Source organism: Ascaphus truei, chromosome 4, assembly GCF_040206685.1.
Source record: "Ascaphus truei isolate aAscTru1 chromosome 4, aAscTru1.hap1, whole genome shotgun sequence".
Classification (NCBI taxonomy): Eukaryota; Metazoa; Chordata; class Amphibia; order Anura; family Ascaphidae; genus Ascaphus; species Ascaphus truei.
Window position 1 is genome coordinate 85,633,176 of NC_134486.1, and position 24,874 is coordinate 85,658,049.

The window sequence follows — 24,874 nt, forward strand, 5'->3', positions numbered from 1 at the left end:
GTCTACCATAAAGAGAAGACTTCACGAGAGCAAATACAGAGGGTTCACCAAAAGGTGCAAACCATTCATAAGCCTCAAGAATAGAAAGGCCAGATTAGACTTTCCCAAACAATATCTCAAAAAGCCAGCCCAGTTCTGGAACAGCATTCTTTGGACAGATGAAACTAAGATCAACCTGTACCAGAATGATGGGGGAAAAAAAGTATGTAGAAGGTTTGGAACGGCTCATGATCCGAAGCATACCACATCATCCGTAAAACATGGTGGAAGCCATGTGATGGCATGGGCAAGCATGGCTTACAATGGCACTGGGTCACTAGTGTTTATTGATGATGGGACAGAAGCAGCCGGATGAATTCTGAAGTGTATAGGGATATATTGTCTGCTCAGATTCAGCCAAATTCAGCGAAGTTGATTGGACGGCGCTTCACTTTATAGATGGACAATGACCCAAAACATAATGCGAAAGCAACCCAGGAGTTTTTTAAGGCAAAGAAGTGGAATATTCTGCAATGGCCGAGTCAATCACCTGATCTCCACCCAATCGAGCATGGATTTCACTTGCTGAAGACAAAACTTAAGGCAGAAAGACCCACGAACAAACAACAACTGAGGACAGCTGCAGTAAAGGCCTGGCAAAGCATTACAAAGAGGAAACCCCGCGTTTGATGATGTCCATGCATTCCAGACTTCAAGCAGTCATTGCCTGCAAAGGATTCTCAACAAAGTATTAAAAATGAACATTTTATTTATGATTGTGTTAATTTGTCCAATTACATTTGAGCCCCTGAAATAAGGGGGCTGTGTATGAAAATGGTTGCAATTACTAAACGTTTCATACGATATTTTTGTTCAACCCCTTGAATTAAAGCTGAAAGTCTGCACTTCTATTGCATCTCGGTTGTTTCATTTAAAATCCATTGTGGTGGCGTACAGAGCCAAAATTATGAAAATTGTGTCAGTGTCCAATTATTTACGGACCTAACTGTACAGTATATGTATGTATGTGTGTATACATGTGTGTGTGCGTGTATATATATATATATATATACAGTGTTCGACAAACCTATACATTTGCTCACCCCGGGCGAGTGGATTTAACCCCTGGGCGAGTAAATATTGGCCCAAGCAGCACACGTTTGGTACTAGGTGGTGAGTAGATTTTTTTGTGTGGCAAGTAGATTTTTTGGTGATTTGTCAACCACTGTGTATATATATATATATATATATATATATATATATATATATATATATATATATATATATATATATATTCTATATATATATAGAAAAAGGAGAGTGCACGCCCCATAGCATAATACTGTTGATTTAATAATAAAAAAGTAAGGGATGGGGGGGGGGGAAGAATAACACTCAAAAGAGTATAAATCAATTAAAACATTGTGTGAATAATTCACCACCATCCGGTTCTGTGCTGCAAACGTCCAAAGTTCTTTGCTCCCTCAGGGCTGTATGAAGATGATATTATTCACAGGAGGACCGGGGTGTAATTCGCCGAGAGAATTCAGTCCCTGTGTGTCAGAAAAAACGCCTCCTTCACTTCAAGTGAAGTGAAGGAGGCGTTTTTTCTGACACACATGGACTGAATTCTCTCGGCGAATTACACCCCGGTCCTCCTGTGAATAATATCATCTTCATACAGCCCTGAGGGAGCCAAGAACTTTGGACGTTTGCAGCACAGAACCGGATGGTGGTGAATTATTCACACAATGTTTTAATTGATTTATACTCTTGTGAGTGTTATTCTTCCCCCCCCCCCTCCCCTCCCTTCCTTTTTTATTATTAAATCAACAGTATTATGCTATGGGGCGTGCGCTCTCTCTTCTTTTTCTTTTTTAGGTAATCTTGGATGTGGTTCATCCTTATTGAGAGCAGCCGAAGACCCCCCACACCAGCATCAATTATCCACATGTTTTATGGACTGATTTAAAAAGAACTGGTTGGACTCTTTTCCTTTACGTTTTTTGCACTTTTCACATAATTTATGTATATGTTGTGAAGTTTTGTGTGATACATTTTTATTAATAATTTATATGTTGTTTATAAGTAATCACACTTTGCATTTTTACACTTAAGTTCACTATTTTATCAACACTTTAGGCACTATTTTAGTTTTTCACTATTAATACTGTGGCGCTACAATTTTTTTTATATATATATATATATATATATATATATATATATATATATATATATATATATATATATATATATATATACCATAATACTGAGTTAAGTTATGGTGAGTAAAAAAAAGTGACAAAAACCCTCCACAGGAAATGTGCATATATATATACATACTAACCAAATATGTGCATTTTTGTTATTTACATAATCCCTAACCGCATTCATCTTTACTTGTAGATACCAAAGATTTGAAAAGGCTTTTCTGCTAGCAGTAGACATTGGAGCACGTGACCTGTTTATGGTAAGCCAATCGGATGATTTTGTCATTATTACATTAGGTTTGCTTTTGTCAGTTTTGGAGCATTTACAAAAAGTATCCGTGTCAATTAATGATGAGGAGACCACTTTGGTTCATTTTTAGTTTACCTTCATGGCAAGAATGCTTTGGTTTGCTGACCTTTTCTTTAAAAAACAAACACCTAAACCCCTTTGTATCTTGCATTGTTAATAGATAGTCCTAAAGTTTACAACTTATGCATTTTGATTGGTATCTTTCCCTATAATAAACTTAAATGCACCTAATTCTTTCTTTAAAAAAATAAATAAAATAAAAAAACCTCATCTGCAGAAGCAAGGTTGCAAGGGCAAACTTTGCCACATGGATCTTGAATCCTCTGTGTGTCCCTTCGGTTTCTATGAAAAGTGACACATTATGAACGCTTCTGCAGGTACTTTTAAAACAACAAAGCAGTAACATGGACTCAAGGAGTTTTACATTTCATCCACTCTTCGTCCTGCCCATTTAATTAGCTACCCAAGTAAAATTAACCGGCTCTTTAAAGGTCCTCCGTGGAAAGCTCTGCATGAGGCTCTTGTTTTATGAGATCTTGCACAACAATGTCCCAGTGAGGTCAGATGGACAAAGCCAATACAGCTTTCCTTCTCTCCCAGCATGTAACTGCTACGCAGCTGATCTTCATTGTTTTCTGAAAAACAATAGAAAGAAAACCGTTCCACAACCTTTTCACGGATTCGTTTACTTGACTCCTTTGCATCATGGAGACAATCTGCTGTTTTTAAATTAAGTTTTAAACAGTAGATGCTAATAATGTTTATCCTATAAAGTCACTTGACCTGCTGGTTTGATCTGAACGTTTAAATTAGAAGTTAAATTGCACTATGAAACCTTTCCTTTACTGGTTATGAAAATTGCTCTCTAATTACATGAAAGAAGCGTTCTGTGAACCTTTTTGATGCTTCTTTTATAGAACTCTAATTACCCAGCCACTGTTTAATTCTACCATTTAATTAGCAGAAAAATGTATAACTGTGATAACAGTTTCTCTGCCTCAAAAGATATGATAAGCTAGTTATGTTTTAAAAAGAGAACACCTGGAGTTTATTTTATTTTCACATCCATTTGTTTGTAGGTATTGTATATGTCTTTGCTTCCCTACGTTTCCCTCCCCCCCATACTATTCCACTTTATCTATAGTTATTATTATGATTATTTAAATCTTTGTTTAATGTACTTACCATAAAAATCCGCAAAACCATTCCAGCACATCAAAAGTTTTGAAAGACACATACATTTCTGTCATAAAACATGGCTACACAGTCATTTCAAAACACTGTGATAGTTATGTTTGAAATATACGGTAATGTACTTAACAATATATTAGTATGAACTAAAACTGTAACAGTTAGAAACATTTTAGACCACTACTACTGATTCTCAAACTGTAGTCCTTGGGCCAATGCTGGTTCCTGAAAACTGTAGTGGATGCCCCCAAAACCCTTCAAAATGCAAATTGAGATTGTCCTACTTTGTAGCTTTGTGCCTTTTCTATCTCTACCGAAGGATGGTATTTTGGATGGGCTTTGTCTGTGTTCTATGTTTTGTCCTTTATTTAAGGATATATTGCCATGCCCAGTAGCACTCCGCTTTGACACCTATATACATACTGTGTGTGTGTGTGTGTGTGTATATATATATATATATATATATATATATATATATATATATATATATATATATAATGTGGTTATTTTGGGGGTTTAATAGGAGCTTACTGGGTATCTCTGTTCTATTTTATATCCAAGACCAGAAGTTTAAGACAGGTACATTACCAGTAAACATTTATATATTTCTGAACATGTCTCACTTAATTATGGTGGTGTCACGATCATGCTCTGGCTGGCGCAAGCACCAGGCGCACTCTATGCCTTCCACGTGATCTTGGAGGGGAGAGTAAAGAGTTAGAAACAAAAACCACTAGCAGTCGTCCAGTCCTTCCATCCCATAGGAGCAGTAGAGGGAACAAAAACCTCCAAACTTACAGGCCTCCCTCTAATTTGCTGCTCACAACAAGCATAACTGTTTGGTGTCCCTGGAGCTGCCTTTTCCCAGATGGTCTTTGTGCTCCACTGGGTTCACCTACCAGCAGTCCTTTGCATCTGACACCCTGGTTGCCCAGGCTGGGTAGAAACACACTACAGGCATACCCCGCATTTACGTACGCAATGGGTCCAGAGCATGTATGTAAAGCGAAAATGTACATAAAGTGAAGCACTACCTTTTTTTCCCACTTATTGAGGCATGTACTGTACTGCAATCGTCATATACTTGCATACTGTAACTGATGTAAATAACGCATTTGTAACAGGCTCTAGTCTCCCCGCTTGCGCACAGCTTCAGTACAGGTAGGGAGCCGGTATTGCTGTTCAGGACGTGCTGACAGGCGCATGCGCGAGCTGCCGTTTGCCTACTGGGTGATATGTCCTTACTCGCAAGTGTACATAAAGTGAGTGTCCTTAAACCGGGGTATGCCTGTAATCATAAAATATACACAATAACACCTTGCTCACCAACTAGAAAAAGATATTATCAACGCTGCATAGGGAAAAAGTCGTAAAGAAAACACTGATAAGTGACCAAAGATTGTCACTTAAGGTCCCTAGAAACTGCACTCATTGTAAATTGTAATCTAATATACATAAAGTACCAGTTAAGTAACTAGTACCACTAATTTGAAAATATTACAGACCAAATGGGAAATATCTACATAACCATAACTATAACACAACATGAACATATACAATTTTATTACATGCTAAAATATGACGAAATGCATAAAATGAAAACTATTTAACTATAACTAAAAAAGTCCCCGTGTGACGGAAAGTATAGGGTAAATAAGAGTGCTAGTATGAACATATGTATAAAGCCCCATCAAAACATAAGGGGCCAGTGTCCAAAGTATACTAACATTACTAATTAACTTCACCACAGAACACTGCAGAATAACAGCATATAACAAAAATTAGTTCCAAAAAGGCTCAAAATAAAGCATATCCAGGAGTAACAGTTAATATTTCACTTGTAGGTTGGTAACCATCATAATGATGGCACAGAGTGGATATAAGGGGTTAAATGTATAGTGGACTAAACAAATACCCACACAGACATCAGGGAATGGGACTGCTGCTAGGAACTAAATCGCCTGCAATGAGGCAGAAAGCATACAACCTGATGTGTAATGCTGCAAAGACACCAATAGGATAGACGTCCTAAGTGGCTCACACGTCTTCAGTACAGATCAATATCGGAAGCTGCAAGTGTTTTCCGTCGCGTTCCCACGTGACTGTCACCTTAGTGACGTCACTAAAACCCGACGATCGTTTCGCGCGATCAACGCGCTTCTTCTTTGGGTAAGTGGGTGTAATGCCAAGTAGGATAGTGGACATTTAAATACCCTAAGGCCTAAGCCCATTGGTCCCTCAACAGCCTATAATTATGCTGGAAAATGTAAAGGGGAGGGGTATATTCCCCTATACATGAATATTCATGATGTAACATGTTGCTATTATGTAGCACTTAGTAGACAGCACCAAAACACAACCCAGCATGAATGAAGTCATGCTGGCAAGAAATGCTCAATGATAAACAACAAGTCAAAACATGCAAGGCAATAATGTAATAGGTCCTGAGTAATGTAATAAATAAGCAATGTGAGTGGCAAAAGGATTCACAAATATATCTAATCAATGCACTGTAAATGAAAAACATAAATGAATAAATATAAATATAAAATAAAACTACATAAAGTATAATATAAAAATAAATAATTAAAGAAGGGAAAAAAAAATGTTAAATATTTGTATATTTGTTAGGGTCAGTGGGAAAGGTGTACATTTGTAGGATACTAACATCAAATATACTGATCATATCGATCTTTGGATTAGATTTATTGATGATGTGCTGATGCTCTGGACAGGCACTGAGGAGTTATTACGAGACTTTATTGATACCTTAAACACCAACCTGTTTAACCTTACACTTACCTTTGAGGTTCATAAGTTTAAAATCAACTTTCTCGACATCACAATTCAAAGGCAAACCGATGGTAAACTCACTACGACAATTTATCGCAAACCTACATCAACTAACAATCTTTTGATGGCAGATAGCCACCACCCATCCCATATGATTAACAGTATTGCCACGGGGCAATTCTTGCGTCTAAGAAATGTGGCGCAATGAAGCCCATTGACTACTATATGTGCCTATGAAGCGTATAGTGTCTAAATCTGTATTGCCAGGTGTAATTTTATCAGTGAGTAGTGATGGTCTTTTGGTATTCAGGGCTCGATGGAAGGCCCGTTTCAAGACTTTTTTTCGATATCCCCTTTCAATGAATCTATTCATCATGTCTTTCGCTTGTATTTTAAATTCACTGAGTTCTGAACAATTACGTCTTAGATATGATCAGTATATTTGATGTTAGTTAGTATCCTACAAATGTACACCTTTCCCACTGACCCTAAAAAATATACAAATATTTAACAATTTTTTTTCCCTTCTTTAATTATTTATTTTTATATTATACTTTATGTAGTTTTATTTTATATTTATATTTATATTTATTCATTTATGTATTTCATTTACAGTGCATTGATTAGATATATTTGTGAATCCTTTTGCCACTCACATTGCTTATTTATTACATTACTCAGGACCTATTACATTATTGCCTTGCATGTTTTGACTTGTTGTTTATCATTGAGCATTTCTTGCCAGCATGACTTCATTCATGCTGGGTTGTGTTTTGGTGCTGTCTACTAAGTGCTACATAATAGCAACATGTTACATCATGAATATTCATGTATAGGGGAATATACCCCTCCCCTTTACATTTTCCAGCATAATTATAGGCTGTTGAGGGACCAATGGGCTTAGGCCTTAGGGTATTTAAATGTCCACTATCCTACTTGGCATTACACCCACTTACCCAAAGAAGAAGCGCGTTGATCGCGCGAAACGATCGTCGGGTTTTAGTGACGTCACTAAGGTGACAGTCACGTGGGAACGCGACGGAAAACACTTGCAGCTTTCGATATTGATCTGTACTGAAGACGTGTGAGACACTTAGGACGTCTATCCTATTGGTGTCTTTGCAGCATTACACATCAGGTTGTATGCTTTCTGCCTCATTGCAGGCGATTTAGTTCCTAGCAGCAGTCCCATTCCCTGATGTCTGTGTGGGTATTTGTTTAGTCCACTATACATTTAACCCCTTATATCCACTCTGTGCCATCATTATGATGGTTACCAACCTACAAGTGAAATATTAACTGTTACTCCTGGATATGCTTTATTTTGAGCCTTTTTGGAACTAATTTTTGTTATATGCTGTTATTCTGCAGTGTTCTGTGGTGAAGTTAATTAGTAATGTTAGTATACTTTGGACACTGGCCCCTTATGTTTTGATGGGGCTTTATACATATGTTCATACTAGCACTCTTATTTACCCTATACTTTCCGTCACACAGGGACTTTTTTAGTTATAGTTAAATAGTTTTCATTTTATGCATTTCGTCATATTTTAGCATGTGATAAAATTGTATATGTTCATGTTGTGTTATAGTTATGGTTATGTGGATATTTCCCATTTGGTCTGTAATATTTTCAAATTAGTGGTACTAGTTACTTAACTGGTACTTTATGTATATTAGATTACAATTTACAATGAGTGCAGTTTCTAGGGACCTTAAGTGACAATCTTTGGTCACTTATCAGTGTTTTCTTTACGACTTTTTCCCTATGCACCGTTGATAATATCTTTTTCTAGTTGGTGAGCAAGGTGTTATTGTGTATATTTTATGATTACAGGCATACCCCGGTTTAAGGACACTCACTTTAAGTACACTCGCGAGTAAGGACATATCACCCAGTAGGCAAACGGCAGCTCGCGCATGCGCCTGTCAGCACGTCCTGAACAGCAATACCGGCTCCCTACCTGTACTGAAGCTGTGCGCAAGCGGGGAGACTATAGAGGCTGCTACAAATGCGTTATTTACATCAGTTACAGTATGCAAGTATATGACGATTGCAGTACAGTACATGCCTCAATAAGTGGGAAAAAAAGGTAGTGCTTCACTTTATGTACATTTGCGCTTTACATACATGCTCTGGACCCATTGCGTACGTTAATGCGGGGTATGCCTGTAGTGTGTTTCTTTCCCATTTGGTCTGTAATATTTTCAAATTAGTGGTACAGTACTAGTTACTTAACTGGTATTTTATGTATATTAGATTACAATTTACAATGAGTGCCGTTTCTAGGGACCTTAAGTGACAATCTTTGGTCACTTATCAGTGTTTTCTTTATGCCTGTAATCAGTAAGGACAGGGAGGACTAAGGGTAAAGAAAACAAACACCATTCAGAAGCCCCCAAGAAATTAAATTGGTGATTTATTTTACAATAAATGTAAGCAACCAAAGATTTGCTATTGGCGTGGTTACATTAACCTACGGGTGCCAAATAGACTGTTGAAGTATTTACTGAAGGTTGTTGTTTTGTGACCGGCTTTGTGGGATTGCACCTTCAATAATCTTATTACCTGGGCCTGCAAGTAAAGCCACGTAAAACCTTCACTTTGTGTGATACATACTCCCACTGGCCAGAGGTTTCAATGTCATTCCTTTAGAGAGGTTAAAACACGTAATAATGGCTGGCCACAGTGTCAACTCCAGTTTAAATATTAACCTCTTCACTGCCAGATCACCAGAGATGGCCTTCTAAATTATTATCATTACAGTGGTCCACTATATATCAAAAGCTTGAGAACCCATATTTTAGACTACAGTATACCTCTTTTACAAGGCCTTTTGACAGAAAAAAATTGAGATTTGCAAACTTTTCTCCCACCCTTCGCGACATTGCAAAATTCAACAAAGTATTAGATTCGCTGAAAATCAAACTTTTAAAAAGATGGTAAGCAGTTCTCTCTGTCCCGCAAAAACCATGGGCTGAAAATGGCGCATTTTGTTCCTGCTTTGTCAATTTCGTCAACTTTTTGTAAGTTTGAACTTTTGTAGTTAAAAAAAAAAAAAAAAGAGAGAGAGATGACCAGTTCCTGCTAATGTCATATAAAGCACTATGCTACTTAAAGCTGCAGAGCAAGCAATATCCTACATGTGTTTTATTTATTTTTAATAAATCAGTTTTGTGCTATGAGACATTACTTGTAGCATTTTTTTTTAACTAACTGTGAATGAAATTTTGTATGTATTATAATGTAACAAGCATTTTTTGTTTCCATAGCAACCATTTACAAAGTCTCTTCCTCTTCTCAAACAGGCACTGGCACACCCCTTTTTGAGCCCTGCCCCCTCTCTAGCAGTGCACCAATTGTATCTAGTGACTGCCTGGTCCCATGATCTTCCCCACAGAACTTTGCATCTTTGGTCCTCTTCTGCTGCACTAATAGCCATTTAGTGAACCCCCCGGGCTGAATCTTCGCCGATCAATCACAGGAGAACGGATCGATCGGCAACTTAGCTAATTACTTATCATTGTGTGGATTGTATTAAAGGGAAAAATAAATAAATAAACAGCAGCTGGACTGCTGCTTTAAAGCCAGATTAAATCATTGACAATGATCAGTTGAGTAGGTTAAAAATAATCAAACAAATCTAAGTACTGTCGTTTCAAAATCAATTTTTGACGTTTATCAGGAATTGTATTGTATTGTATGTCTTTATTGCACAGGACATACTTGAAAACGAGAGGTAACTCTCAATGTATTACTTCCTGGTAAAATAATTTATAAATAAATAAATAAATTATATAGCGCCATTAATGTACATAGCGCTTCACAGTAGTAATACACGTGGTAATCAAATAAATAACAGATAATATAAATAACAGATCGTGGGAATAAGTGCTTTAGACATAAAAGTAACATTATGGAAGATCAGTCCCTGCTCCAAGGAGCTTACAGTCTAATTGGTAGGTAGGGAGCACGTACAGAGACAGTAGGAGGGAGTTCTGGTAAGTGCGTCTGCAGGGGCCAAACTTTATGTATCATGTGTTCAGAATATACACAGTGCTATTCATATGCTTCTTTAAGCAAGTGGGTCTTAAAGGTGGATAGAGAGGGTTCTAGTCGGGTACTGAGAGAAGGGCATTCCAGAGGTGTGGGGCAGGAATTAGTCTGTAAGCATTGTAACCAAGATAGGAAGAAAGGTGCGCTTTTAGTGTTTTCCTCTTGTGCTTAAATGATCTGTTCTGTACTTCACATGTGTGGAACAGGTGTGTTGTTGTATAGATATCACGTGAGTTAAATATATTGACATACAAATCGTTTGATATTAAAACTACTTGGAAAAAGTTAGAGACAATGTAAATATTAAAAAGAGTAAAACAAATGGAAAAGTGAAAGAACCACAAAAAAGTTATGGATAATAATAAAAAAAGTTTTTTATAAAAGTGCAAAATGTAATAAATCTTCAAGAAAGCTGATGTTATTCTTTGAATTGGAGGTATTTTGTTCAGCTGTACATACAGTTAGTTTGGTTACTTGATGATAGTTGATCGTTAGTCTTTGGATTTGATATGGTCCTCTTTTTGCTGCTTTACTTTAGATGCTTCCCAAAGAAGCATCTGTGGGTAGGATACTGTAAGAAGAAAGAAGTGCAAAAACAAGAGAGACCAAGGGGCCTATGCAGAGAGCAGCGAATTTTAAAATTGGCGAGTTTAATAAAAAGTAGCTTTTTTGGAGAGTTTTATTCTCCATATGCAGAAATGTGCGAATTCTGCTATGTTTAACATGAATGCGTGTGGCGAGTTTAAATTGGCGAGATGCGCGCTGCAGAAATGTGTTAAAAAAAATTTGCGCCTTTTTTTTTCCTTTCCTATGGCCGCGAGCGGCAGCTTCTTGCCAACTTTTCCTGGCGAGGCAAAAAGGAGACAATCGCGCCATTTTATTGGCGCGAACAGCCGCTAGATGCCGTTCGCGCCTCTCTGCATTAGGATATTTTTAAAACTGGCGAGATGGAGGTTCTCGCCAGCCGCGAGGCGAGTTTTAGAAATAGAAGAAAAAAAAATTGGCGCGTTTTTCGTAACTCGCCATTTTCTGCTGTTTTCTGCGCGATTTTCTCCAAAAAATGGCGAGTTTTGAAATAGCGCTGCTCTCTGCATAGGCCCCCAAATATGGTGTAGTGTATTCTATACAAAGTGGGTAGTTCAAAAGAAATACCCTCCTAAGATTTTCTTTTGTATTGCGTTTTTCCTTCTTTGAAGGTTTCCTGCTGCACTGTAGGATCTTGGGGCGCAGTCTACAGCCTCCATGGATGAAATCCTGGAGCCGCCTTGTCCTTTTCCTGTGCGCGTCTGGCGCATTTTTATAAAGCATTAATTAATTATCATGAGAAATGCTAAAGTAAGCATATATCACTCAAGCTTCATCCCTTTATTGGGGAATTTGTATGGGGAAAATGGCATCCATCTTGATTACTGTGAAGCATCTTTGATTATGGAGGCTGACATCTCTGGATTGCATGGTAAAAATAAAAGGATGGTACCACTTAAAAAATACACGGTACTCTATTAAATAGCACATTAACAACAGCACAAAATGTAAACAAACAAAAAAAAAAGTACCTGGAAGTGCACCTTTTATGGTATTAAACATCTTATTAAACAATTAGTTCACTCTGGTCCTAAATTGGGCTGCACCTTGAAACTGTACTAGTATTTTAGCTGGCTTAGAATCTTCAACAAGGAAGGATGGTTGGACATGGCCTATCCCAATATTACAGTACTTAAGCACTGTGTCTCCTGCGCAGTGTGTAAGCCGAGTTCCTTTTATAATTCTAATCTACTCTATTTAAGGGTTTATTCATGAAATGGCGGCGGTGAGTTAGTCCTTAATACTGTATACCAGAGCTTGGTATTCTAGAGTTTTAGAAAAACATAAGTGCCACTTTGTTGCTATAGTATTCCAGATATTTATACAGTCTATAGGTTTTCTTTGAGTGTTCTGTAAACCAAAGGAAACATACTTTCTGAAGTTGCAGTGTCTCAGAGTTCTGTGTGTGTGTGTGTGTGTGTGTATATATATATATATATATATATATATATATAGTATATTCTAGAAATATTGCATATAGTTTTTCACGCAAATCACTAATATTAAAATGGATATATCTTCTTACACCACATTTATAGAGTCCAATTTAAACAGAGCCTATTAACATACTCGGCAGCGCTCATTTACTTGCAGTATCTTTAATTTCCTTGCAGCCTAAAACACTTTGGACATTTTTAAATCCCATTCTCTTTGCGTCTCTCCAATCTTTGTTTTAAGCACGTCACTTTGTAAAACTGCTTTACCAAGGCACGGTGCTGCCCTTGCTTCTCTGTGGCAATATTCCACACTTCCTTCTCATAGTTCTTGACCTCTCAGCTTATTTTTATACCATGGATCACAATCTTAACACCCTTGGCATTCATGGCAAAGACTCGCCCTGTTTATCATGATTCCTGTTGCCCTGCTTTTTAACAGTTTCTGTTGTCAGCTCCTCTTCATCATCAACTGCATTGTTTCTTTTGGCTCTGCTATGGACTTGCTTGTTTTCATTTTTGCTTTGCTTCATCTATTGTTGATGACATAGAAATGTATCATTCCAATTGAACAAAGCCCTGCATCAGTTGTCAATTTCACTGTGTATTGTTCCCTCTCGGATGACTGTGTCTGTCATCTTAAAGGGGCAGTCCCACAGAGGACATAAGGGAAACGAAGGTTAGCGCCATGTTTAATAATTTAAAGGGGCATATGCTCTCCCAAAAAAGTTGGAAGCAGGGGGATCCGGAGCTAAACCATGTTAATTTCAAATGTGTGGGACTGTTTGCTCCCTGTGATACTTACCTCCATAGGGGTGCCAGTAGCAGCTCTGCAGGTTTAAATGTCTGGTCATGCGGGACAATAGGAAGCCGCAAGGGATGACGTCACAGTTTCTTATTGGCCCACGTTACGTGGGACATTTAAACTGCCATTATGGTAACACCAACTAGCCTAGCCAGATCTGCTGTAGGCATCCCCTACGGAGGTAAGTACCTCAGGAAGCAGGGGGTCCCCAGAGCTCAAATTAATGGGGTTCAGCTTCGGAGACACACTGCTTCAAACCTATTTAAAAAAAACACACAAAATGTAACTTGGAGTGCTGCTTTAAATGGAGCTGATTTCTTTTTTTTAACTGGACAAGCATACTGTGTATATATGTATGTGTAGCCATGCCATGTCCGGCTACTATTCTGCCTTATCCTGGCATGTCAGTCCTGGTAACAGTAGGCAGTGTTAGGACCAATTATGGGTTTTCCCCACTCAGGCAGTACCCTTGAGTGACAGGGGAAGAGGTGGGATCAGGTCTGTGTTCTACCCAATCCTGGTACCCTCCCCGTACTGTACTCAAGGGGGTTGCATCTCCAAATTGTCAGTTAGGTCTCCACCGTGATAGAGGCAAGGTATCACACTGGGCTGCTGGGCACTGGCAGGCCCAGGTCCTCCTCCCTTCGGGGGAGAGTGAGTGATTACCTATTCCCCTGTTTCTGCTAGAGGATCAGGGAAGAGCTAGGATTACTGCGGGGGCCCTTGACCTCTAGTGCTGGTCCAGGGACCATCTGAAGTTTGAGAGACCAGAGCTGTGACTGCATTGGGCAGAATTGCCTAGAGATTGTGCTGAGCAGAAGAATAAACCAGATCCTGTTATATATATATATATATATCTCCTGCCTGGCGTGTAATCCTTCTGGGGGTAGAGGAGTCTGTTCTACTGTGGGAGATTACCTTCATACATGCGGAGCCTATAGCAGATGGAGGCCCTGTGTACCATGGAGTAAATGACAGGTATATACCCCAGAATCCTGTTCTGCAGTCCCCACAAATATCGGCAGACACCTCAGCCTCTTGTGAACCAACAGGTAGCATGCACCATACACCTGGTAACAGGGAAATCTCCCATGGGGTGGGGGAAACACTGTTACGTATGTATGTCCTCAAGGCCGGAGGTAGATAATTCTTTTTGTTTTGTTCTCTGGTTGTGAAGTAATTATTATGCCATAATTAGTCAAACAGATGAACATAAGTAGCTGATATGCTTGAATTAATTTTTCACAAGATACAAATAAGTAAAACCGTTCATTTAAGAGTGATTGAATCTTTTAAAGAAAGCCCGTTACACTGATCATTTTGTGCATTTGTTTTACCTTGCATTGCCTTGTAAAAAATATACCTCAGATGTACTCATCTAGCAAAGTCTGCAATTTCTTCCTTCAAAAATTGTATGTACATCTTAACTTCATAAATACCTTTGGTATATTTGATTTTGTTATCTGGTTGTCCCAATGTTTCTTGTGGCCTACCAGGTATTGTGAGAGTAGCTGTGCCACCACGTTAAGTCGATGCGCTATGAGGTGTTTTAGGGCATATAAGACTGCTTAGTAAATATGGCCCAATATCTTTTGTGTCAGAAGGTGTCTCCCTGATGCCGCCATGACACAAGAACACAGCAGGTGACATCGTAGTCTTAATAACATAATGACTTGCTGCTAAATACAAACGTGCTACACAGGCCTATGTCGAATTTATTTGGCTTTCTATAAGACTTTAATCTTTCCTTACTTTGCTTCACAGCCTTATAATTTACGCTCGGCACACGTTTTACTCCACTTTTCCCGTTGCCTTTTAAATTGCTTCACTTTAACCTATACTTAGAAGTTAAATATATCACTTTACTGTTGCCATGAACCCTTCCCATCTTCAGGCCTCAATAAAGCATATCAAGTGCGTCCCCACTAATGTCATTATACCCGCCTCTCTGTGATGGACAATAAACTTGAATGTTTCCTGGAGGTTTGCTCTGGCAAAACTGTGGATACAAAATAAGTTCACCCATGTTCACTAAGGCAAACAATTGCATGCAGCTGTACAGCTATACGTTACACATGTGTATGCCAGATTCTCATTATGCCAGTAGAATTTAATTGACAAACAATTAGAGTTTCAGAAAACGGAATTGTGAACAATATATATGTGTGTGTGTGTGTGTGTGTGTGTGTGTGTGTGTGTGTGTGTGTGTGTGTGTGTGTGTGTGTGTGTGTGTGTGTGTGTGTGTGTGTGTGTGTGTGTGTGTATATATATAAACTTGACCGTAACTGATTTTTCAAAGGCACAGGTTGGTAATAAATTGCAGAATAAGCGAACAAGTCATATGCTTTTTACTTGAGGAAATGTGTTTGATTGCTTTGGTTGAGATAAGGTACACATAAGATGACACATTTGCATTGGGAAAGAATAAAAATGGAGAAAATTAAAACGTAACGGTGGGTTCATCAGTCCTGTCTATGTTCTGTTATCTGTGCCTTTAAAAGACTCGCTTTCTTTCAAATTCTGCTTTGTTGTGCGTCCAAGATTCATTTTAGATTAATCTTTTATTTTGCTTTATTTCCAAAGGACATCCATTACCTTGCACTAGATAACGGTGAATTGGCACTAGCTAAAGTGGCAAAGAAAAAGGCTGAAGAAATAGATGCAGAATCAATAAACGCTGGAGTTGGTGAGAATTAATGCTGTTTAAAAAGCTTCTTTTTAAAATCAATACTTGTTCTGTACTGCTGCAATGTTGTAAACGCCGGGGTTATTGGTTAGTTTAAATCCGCATCTGGGAAAAAGAGAATTAGTAGAGATAAGCTTCAAACACCACCTGTGGATCTTTGACTTCAGATATAACAATCTCACGTTGAATAAAATTGAAACAAATTAAAATAAGCTGTTTTTGGATTGCTTCTATTTGAAACTAGTACAATACAGCGTAACACATTGATGGCATACAGTTTCCCATATACTTCTCGTTCGAAAATGATTAGGTCACTTTGTAATTTTTTTGCATAAAAAGTCCTTTTTGGGGGCCAGAAAGATCTGTTACAATAATGCCTATGATACAAAATTGGGAGTAGCATCATAAACATTGTAGGATTCCTGCAATTATTATTATTTTTTTACCAGCTTTACTAAGAAATTGATAACCAGTGGACGCTGATTTGTGTCATATGGATAAAAAGGGACAGCCTGTTCATAGAGAGATGATAGAGACACGTGGATCTGCGTATATATCCTTAGGCTACGCTTATAGTGCCGGCGACGTGACGGTTGCTGGAAAATCAAATAGAGATGACTTCCAGCGATTGCGATCAATCCGTCGCGTCGCGCTTACTATAAGCGCACGCGACGGCGGCAATGCAATTGTTTTCGCCGGCACTATAAGCGCAGCATAACTAAGCAGACCATGGTTCCCGTGAATGCAATATTTTATCTATATTCTGTACACTTTTTAACAGTGCTGAATGCTCTCATGTGCTTTTTATACTTAGAGGTATATTATATTTGGGAGTATGTGTGAAAATGTGCTCTGAACAACATTCTGCCTTGTGTAATGGACTGAGCAGACTAATAAACAAGGGGCTTCTCTCAGTTTACTCTCATTCAATATTGACTAGGCTGATTTTGTGTAAATGTTAAGTCATCTGACAATAATAAGTTGGAGAGTCTTTCCCACAAGGTACATTTATCTGTGATTTTGTGCAAATAGCTCTGTGGTAAGGACATGGACGGTTATTCATTAAATTGCAATAGGGAGCAATTACATTTTCCATGCATTAGTGCCCCGATCAGCACTATCGTATTTAATAAATAACCCAAACTGACTGATGGGAATAAACTCATTTTCAATCCTATTGTTAACTGTTCTTGTAATGTTTGGAAAGTCTCTTTACCTGTGCTTTAGACACACAAAAAATGTATTGTAAACCGTTTGGGACAGGATGTAATTATGCTGTAAATTTTTTGTTATGGGGATTCGTACATTGTTAGCACTATATAAAAAAAAGTCATTTTTAACATGGGCATGTAGTGGGGGTTTAGCAGCTGTAATCATTTTCGGAGTACATTCATTTTTCTATAGTTTTTTTATTTTTATGCAAGAACAAGCTGTTGTCCAGTGATTTACAAACCTCTCTTCAGAGACCCTCGAGCCACACCAGGTTTTAGGGATAACCATTGTACTTGCACACAGGTGAATCTACTTCATTTGCATATGAATAGAATGCCGGGTGGTTGTATGAGACGCTTGGTCTGGATCAGCACCCTGAGGCGAGGTTGGGAAAACACTGCTTTTACACTGTTTTAAATCTTAGTTATACTCAGTGATAACATAACAAAGAATGTGAATGTTTATGGGGAGTTACAAACTTTTTACTTAAAATTTGCCCATAGAACTGGTTCCATTGAGTAAAACCTGTGCATTTTCCTGGAGTTTAACATTAAGCCTTGGAGCTTTATTTAAATACCCTTTCAGCCAAATGGAGAAGCACAAATCACTAGTCATAACCTTGACTGCTGTAAAACAGATCTGTTTCCTGGAAGTTGGCTGTAGATTGCTAATTTAAACGTCACTTAACCATGCCACAAGGAACTGACATGGCATAACCTATTTAGAAATTCTATAATTAATAATGATTATGCAGTTACAAAAATCCCAGGAGTTCATCCGGTATTGCTTGATAAAAACTCAATTGAAGAGCGTATGTAGAAAATGTTAGAAAGATTCCCAAGGCCAACTTCCAACAAATTACACATGGGCCCAGTCAGATGAATTTATTTAACCTTCAAATCAATAGTTTTCACCCAAAAGGGATTCTTGTTGTAACAAGAAAAGCAGATAAATTCTACCTAATTCAAAGGCATGCTGTGTAACACTATCATTTTATTTGGTACCAAAGTAAATTACAAATGTCGGCACGTGTAATGAAGTGGCAGCACAGCTAACATTAGTACCTCAAGAAAACATTTGGACGGGGGAATTTTACCTTAAGAAACAAAAAAATGAAACGTCCTAAATGTTTTTTTGTTTTTTTTTGTAACTCAAATTTTATTGCTTTTTAACAAGTTCATGGGGGGTACAGAAAATAAAATAGTGAAGGGGAGGGGGAAAGATTACAGAATAGTAAAAGTGTAATGTACAGAAGTCAGAGAATATAGATTACATCAATCGCACATAGGTCAGAGAACATGTCGTCTTGCAGGACGGCTCAGTAAAATGTAAAGGCGGGTCATAAGGACCGACAAAGGTAGGGGTTGGTTGGGATCCGACCCAAACCTCGTGGGGTACATACAATTTGTAGAATTGGAGTGTCCAGCAAATGTTGCTTTGATCCAGTTGTCAACAGGTTCCTCAGCATCAGGATTAGTTAAATCATGCAGGGGAGACAAAAGGACAAGATCATAGTGTGACACTGTATAACTATACCAATAAACACACACATAAAGACAGACTGACATACATAACACAAGACAACACTAAACAAAGACAATTAAGCTGACTAATATTATAAATGATTTAATAAACACAATAAAATAAATAGCAGCTGTCTGGTGACGAGGAGGTCTAGGATCCGGTGTGTAAAAACCGGAATCCTACTTACAGCAAGTCCCTAGAATAAATGCAGGTGGGGATGGTGTGAACGTCCGGCAGGTGATGTTGGGGGGACGTGTGCCACGTGTAGCCCTCAGGTGTTTCCTATGCTGTCGGCTGGTAATGGAGGCACTTCCTCCTCTCCTCGTGGAGTCCTCCAACCGCGCCCGGAAGTGCGTCACAGCGGGCGGGACGATCTACCAGATCTTACTGCCGATTGCACCTCCTATAGCCTGCAACTCTGGAAACTGTTTGGAAGGTCTGCTCCTCTCACAGTACAGCTGTAGAATGCTTCTCAATAGCCCAACGCGTTTCGTGCGCATGCGCACTTCTTCAGGGGGGTTGAGCTCAGTACATGGTGGATTTAAATACAGACAGGTCACATTTCATTGGTTCCATACACTGTCACTCATAGTTCTTATGTGCAACTCGTGATTGGATGTGCTGCCTGTCAATCATGTACTGTGTACAAGTCAGCTAAAACATACAGAAAAACAACATATATACGAATATGACAAACATACAAGATATATAAAAATACAGAAATACACAACCATTGCTAGGGATCTTGCTTACTACATATTATGAATCAGAGTATAGCAGCTAATATAATATATACACATAATAGAGTTAATTGTATAAAATATACCACATTGATGTACCATCATCTGCACGCTGGTGGCTCCTATGATTGCAGCATGTCTCAATTGCTAAAAGACCCATTCATTGCAACAACAACAAAAAAAAAAAATAGAGATTATATAAAAAATATATTTATATCTATTAAAATTCTATTAAATATATTTTAAAATATATTTGGAACAACTGTCCACTCGGGTGCTACCTCGTGCTCTGGCGCCGTTTCATAGATGACGTTATATTTGTTTGGTCTGGCAGCCAGGTACAGCTAGAGTCGTTTTTTATATATTTAAATTCGAACGATAGGGATTTGAGATTTACATTCAACCACCATAAGGAACATATAGAATTTCTAGACCTCGAAATTTATATCAGTAACAATAAAATAGAAACCAAAACATTTTTCAAGTCTGTCCAGGCTAATAATTATCTTAGGGCAGACAGCCAGCATAACCCTAGCTGGATCGTTCGAATTTAAATATATAAAAAACGACTCTAGCTGTACCTGGCTGCCAGACCAAACAAATATAACGTCATCTATGAAACGGCGCCAGAGCACGAGGTAGCACCCGAGTGGACAGTTGTTCCAAATATATTTTAAAATATATTTAATAGAATTTTAATAGATATAAATATATTTTTTATATAATCTCAATTTTTTTGTTGTTGCAATGAATGGGTCTTTTAGCAATTGAGACATGCTGCAATCATAGGAGCCACCAGCGTGCAGATGATGGTACATCAATGTGGTATATTTTATACAATTAACTCTATTATGTGTATATATTATATTAGCTGTTATACTCTGATGCATAATATGTAGTAAGCAAGATCACTAGCAATGGTTGTGTATTTGTGTATTTTTATATATCTTGTATGTTTGTCATATTCGTATATATGTTGTTTTTCTGTATGTTTTAGCTGACTTGTACACAGTACATGATTGACAGGCAGCACATCCAATCACGAGTTGCACATAAGAACTATGAGTGACAGTGTATGGAACCAATGAAATGTGACCTGTCTGTATTTAAATCCACCATGTACTGAGCTCAACCCCCCTGAAGAAGTGCGCATGCGCAAGAAACGCATTGGGCTATTGAGAAGCATTCTACAGCTGTACTGTGAGAGGAGCAGACCTTCCAAACAGTTTACAGAGTTGCATGTTATATGAGGTGCAATCGGCAGTAAGATCTGGTAGATCGTCCCGCCCGCTGTGACGCACTTCCGGGCGCGGTTGGAGGACTCCACGAGGAGAGGAGGAAGTGCCTCCATTACCAGCCGACAGCATAGGAAACTCCTGAGGGCTACACGTGGCACACGTCCCCCAACATCACCTGCCGGACGTTCACACCATCCCCACCTGCATTTATTCTAGGGACTTGCTGTAAGTAGGATTCCGGTTTTTACACACCGGATCCTAGACCTCCTCGTCACCAGACAGCTGCTATTTATTTTATTGTGTTTATTAAATCATTTATAATATTAGTCAGCTTAATTGTCTTTGTTTAGTGTTGTCTTGTGTTATGTATGTCAGTCTGTCTTTATGTGTGTGTTTATTGGTATAGTTATACAGTGTCACACTATGATCTTGTCCTTTTGTCTCCCCTGCATGATTTAACTAATCCTGATGCTGAGGAACCTGTTGACAACTGGATCAAAGCAACATTTGCTGGACACTCCAATTCACCAATTTGAACTCTAACTCTCCCATTTGGACTTTAAGGCGCCGGTCTGTATTGTTTCCTTTGTCTATCACTAACTGGGTTTGGGTTAGTTTCCCTGGCAGCCTTTCTTTATTATTGTATTAACCACTTGTTGTAATATTTGCACTGCATTATAACATTTTTTAGCGCTAATCACACCATCCTTTTTCTAGTCACATACAATTTGTAGGTATGCTGGGGCACATCCCTATCTGCCATGACAAATGACCACCAAGCATGCGGCGCTGTAATCTTTTCTTTCCTCTTTTTATTTTGGGTCAGTTGAGGGGGGCGTTAAAAGGTCGGCGGAAGCCTCCCTGTGTCCCTACAAAATTCGAGCTAAAGGTTTTCATATCAGAGAATATGAACGGTAGTTGTCATTTACCAGGCCCATCAGAGTGCTCATCTGGCATGCATGCCATATTTTATTCCTAATCTGGGACATGGATGGTACCGACTGCCTTGACCAGTGAGCAGCTATTGCACATCTAGTGGCCGTGACGATCAGTTTATTTTCAACTCTGCTGAATTTAACCGACGTTCTGTAAAGCAGCAACATCCATGGGTCCAGATCACATGGTTGAGAGGTTAGTCTCTGGATCCACCTCGTCACACCAGACCAAATCTTTTGGATTTTTGGACAGTCCCACCACATATGAATATAGGCCCCTCTGTTACCACACCATTGAGGGCATAGAAGGGACGTGCCTGGGGGGATCCTTGATAACTAGCAGGTGTATAATACCACCTGTATAAGACTTTATAGGAATTTTCAGGATGGTGCAAATCGAGCTTTTTGCCACTGCCTCGAAGATCTCCTCCCATTCCCTCCCTCCAACACCGCCCCTAAGTCTCGTTCCCTCTCCTTGATTACCTTGGGGTTTCTACTGGGGGAGGGACCCACCGATGTATCGTAAAGGGACGAGATCAAACCCTTTGTGCTTGCTGCCTCTAGACATAATTTCTCAAATGTTGAGGGAGTCCCTATGATTCTTTTTCCTGTAAACTCCTCTAAGATGTAAGAAATGAAATGCCTCCCTTCTCTGGCTTGGTATATCCAGACATAAGTCCTCAAGGTGTTTAGTATCTTCTCTACCTCTCAAATCTCTCAGGCGAGTCACTCCCACCTTCTGCCAGTGGCGAAAATCTAGTCCACGATTGCCCCGGTGTGAATTCAGGATTGTCGTAAAGGGATGTTAGTGGGGAGTTGGGATCTGTAAGACCCTTCCTGGCGGTATAAGACCTCCAGCATCCCTGGGCATGCAAAATAGTGGGAAGGATCACAAGCAGCTCCCTTCTCCTAGAACCTGGCAACCATAATATAGATTTGGAGTTTACTGGGTTTATTAGGTCAAATTCAATTGTACCCATCTCCTCAGGGGTCCCTCATCATGCCAATTGACCAGGTTACTAGTTTGCGCTGCTTCATAATAGGATTACAGACATGGCTGAGCCAATCCCCCTCTTGCAGACGGGAGTGTCATAACCTTTTGCTTACTTTTTACTTACTCTTTTGCTTAGGGAGAAGGAGCGGCTCAGTGAGTAAAGACAGGGGAACCTGGTTCAATTCCCAGTGTTAGCTCCTTGTGACCTTGGGCAAGTCATTTTATCTCCCTGTGCCTCAGGCACCAAAAAATAGATTGTAAGCTCCATGGGGCAGGGACCTGTGCCTGCAAAATGTCTCTAAAATGCTATTATTATTATTAACTCTAGGTCTTTTTCCTGACCAAATATAATTAGTGATATTTCTTTGAAGTTTGCTAAAGTCATTAGCATTAGGGGACGGGAAGGGTCTGAAATAGATACTGCAAACGAGGGATTACGTTCATTTTGATTGATTGGATTCTTCCCACCCAAGATATTCTAAACTTCGCTCAAATGGAGAGATCCTTATTTATTGCTTGAATAATTTCAGGGTAGTTTGCACTATATAGGGACTCGTATGATTGGGTTATGTTTATTCCCAGGTAATGGATATTATGTTTTCTCCACTTATAATTAAAGTTAAGTTCAATTAGTTTAATTGTTTGTGGATGGATATTAACATTTAGCACCTCCGATTTACTATTGTTGATCTTAAACCCTGAAAGAGAGATAAAGTGGTCCAATTCTCTGGTCAGGAAGGGGAGGGAGGTTTAAGGTCTAGAGAGTGTTAAAAAAATATCATCTGCAAATAAAGAAATGTTGTATTCAGATTTCCCTATATTAATACCCGAGATGTCCATGTTGGCTCTAATAGTTGCGGCTAGTGGCTCCACCGACAATGCAAACAGCAAGGGGGAGAGTGGGCAGCCCTGCCTCGCCCCCCCTCTGATCTCTATTGAGTTAGATATCGTACCCAAGCATCTCACTCTAGCCATTGGCGATGTGTAAAGTGATAAAATAGCTGTGAGAAAGGGGCCTCTTAAGCCAAATGCCTCTAATGTTGTTCTTAAGTATGTCCAATCAATTCTGTCGAACACTTTCAGCGTCCAGGGCCTACCTCATCATGGGAATATTGTGGGGTTTTTTTTTTTAATGCTCTGACATCTATAACTCTTTTCATATTGTCTGCTGCCTGTCTGTTAGGTATGAAGCCCACCTGGTTATTATGGATGAGGGATGGGAGATGAGTATTTAATCTTGTGGCTAGTATTTTAGAGAAAATTTTTATGTCCGTGTTAATAAGTGAGATGGGTCTATAGCTAGTGCAACATTGTAGGGTCTTTACCATCTTTGTTTATCACTGATATTGATGCCTGGAGCATATTTATGGGGAATTGAGCTTTTGGAGATGTGGGATTAGTAGCCTGGATAGTTTTTTGTAATAAATGTTTCAAAAAACAGCCGGTCCTGGTGCTTTAGAAATGTTGAGTGACCTGATTGTCTTTTCAATTTCTTCACTGGAGATGGGCTTATTTAAATACTATAAATCACTCTCTTGGAGTTTATGTAGTCCCACAGAGGCCAGGTAGGTTGACAGAGCGTTTGGGATTAATGTATTGTTTTTTTTGTCTTTCTACCATTGTATAATTGGGAGTAGTACTGTTGGAATTCTTCCGCTATTTGGTCTGGGTTCGAGGTGAGGGAGCTGTTTTTTAGCCTAAGAGATTTGATATGGTTGTGTGGTTGTTTATTGCAGAGTCTTGCCATAAGTAGAGAATCGGCTTTATTTGCTTTCTCAAAGTAAGTCCTTTTAGTCCCGGATAAACATTTCTCTGCCTCTGAAATAAGACACAGGTTCAAGTCTCCTCTTAGATTTATTAGTTTCCTCAACAGGGCCGGGTTAAGAGTCCGTTTGTGCTCTTGCTCCGTTTGTGTTATTAATTTTTTTTAAGTTATCAATTGTTCAAATTTTTTCGAAAAGGCTACTATGCTAATTAGTTTTCCTCCTAACACTGCTTTATGTTACCGCGGCTAGACGTGCGATCACCGGGGCCTGGAAAAGACCTCTGCCCCCCTCCAGGAGAGAGATTATTTTGAGAATAAATGAGGTGCTAACTATGGAAAGATTAACAGCGTATGTTAGACATTATTCAAGAAAATTCCAAAAGGTCTATGAGTCCTGGGATTCTAGGTGGAATAGAT

At 38.9% G+C, this 24,874-nt stretch overlaps 1 protein-coding gene across 4 annotated transcripts in view; it reads left to right on the forward strand.

Annotated features, from left to right (window-relative positions):
* The window catches only part of WDPCP (WD repeat containing planar cell polarity effector), a 361,726-nt gene that overhangs the window by 250,741 nt on the left and 86,111 nt on the right, over positions 1 to 24,874 (forward strand). For all 4 annotated transcript variants that reach the window (XM_075596138.1, XM_075596140.1, XM_075596139.1 and 1 more), the window contains 2 exons: positions 2,386 to 2,449; positions 15,947 to 16,049. In XM_075596138.1, the coding sequence (XP_075452253.1) occupies positions 2,386 to 2,449; positions 15,947 to 16,049 (167 nt within the window). The remainder of the gene's footprint in view (positions 1 to 2,385; positions 2,450 to 15,946; positions 16,050 to 24,874) is intronic.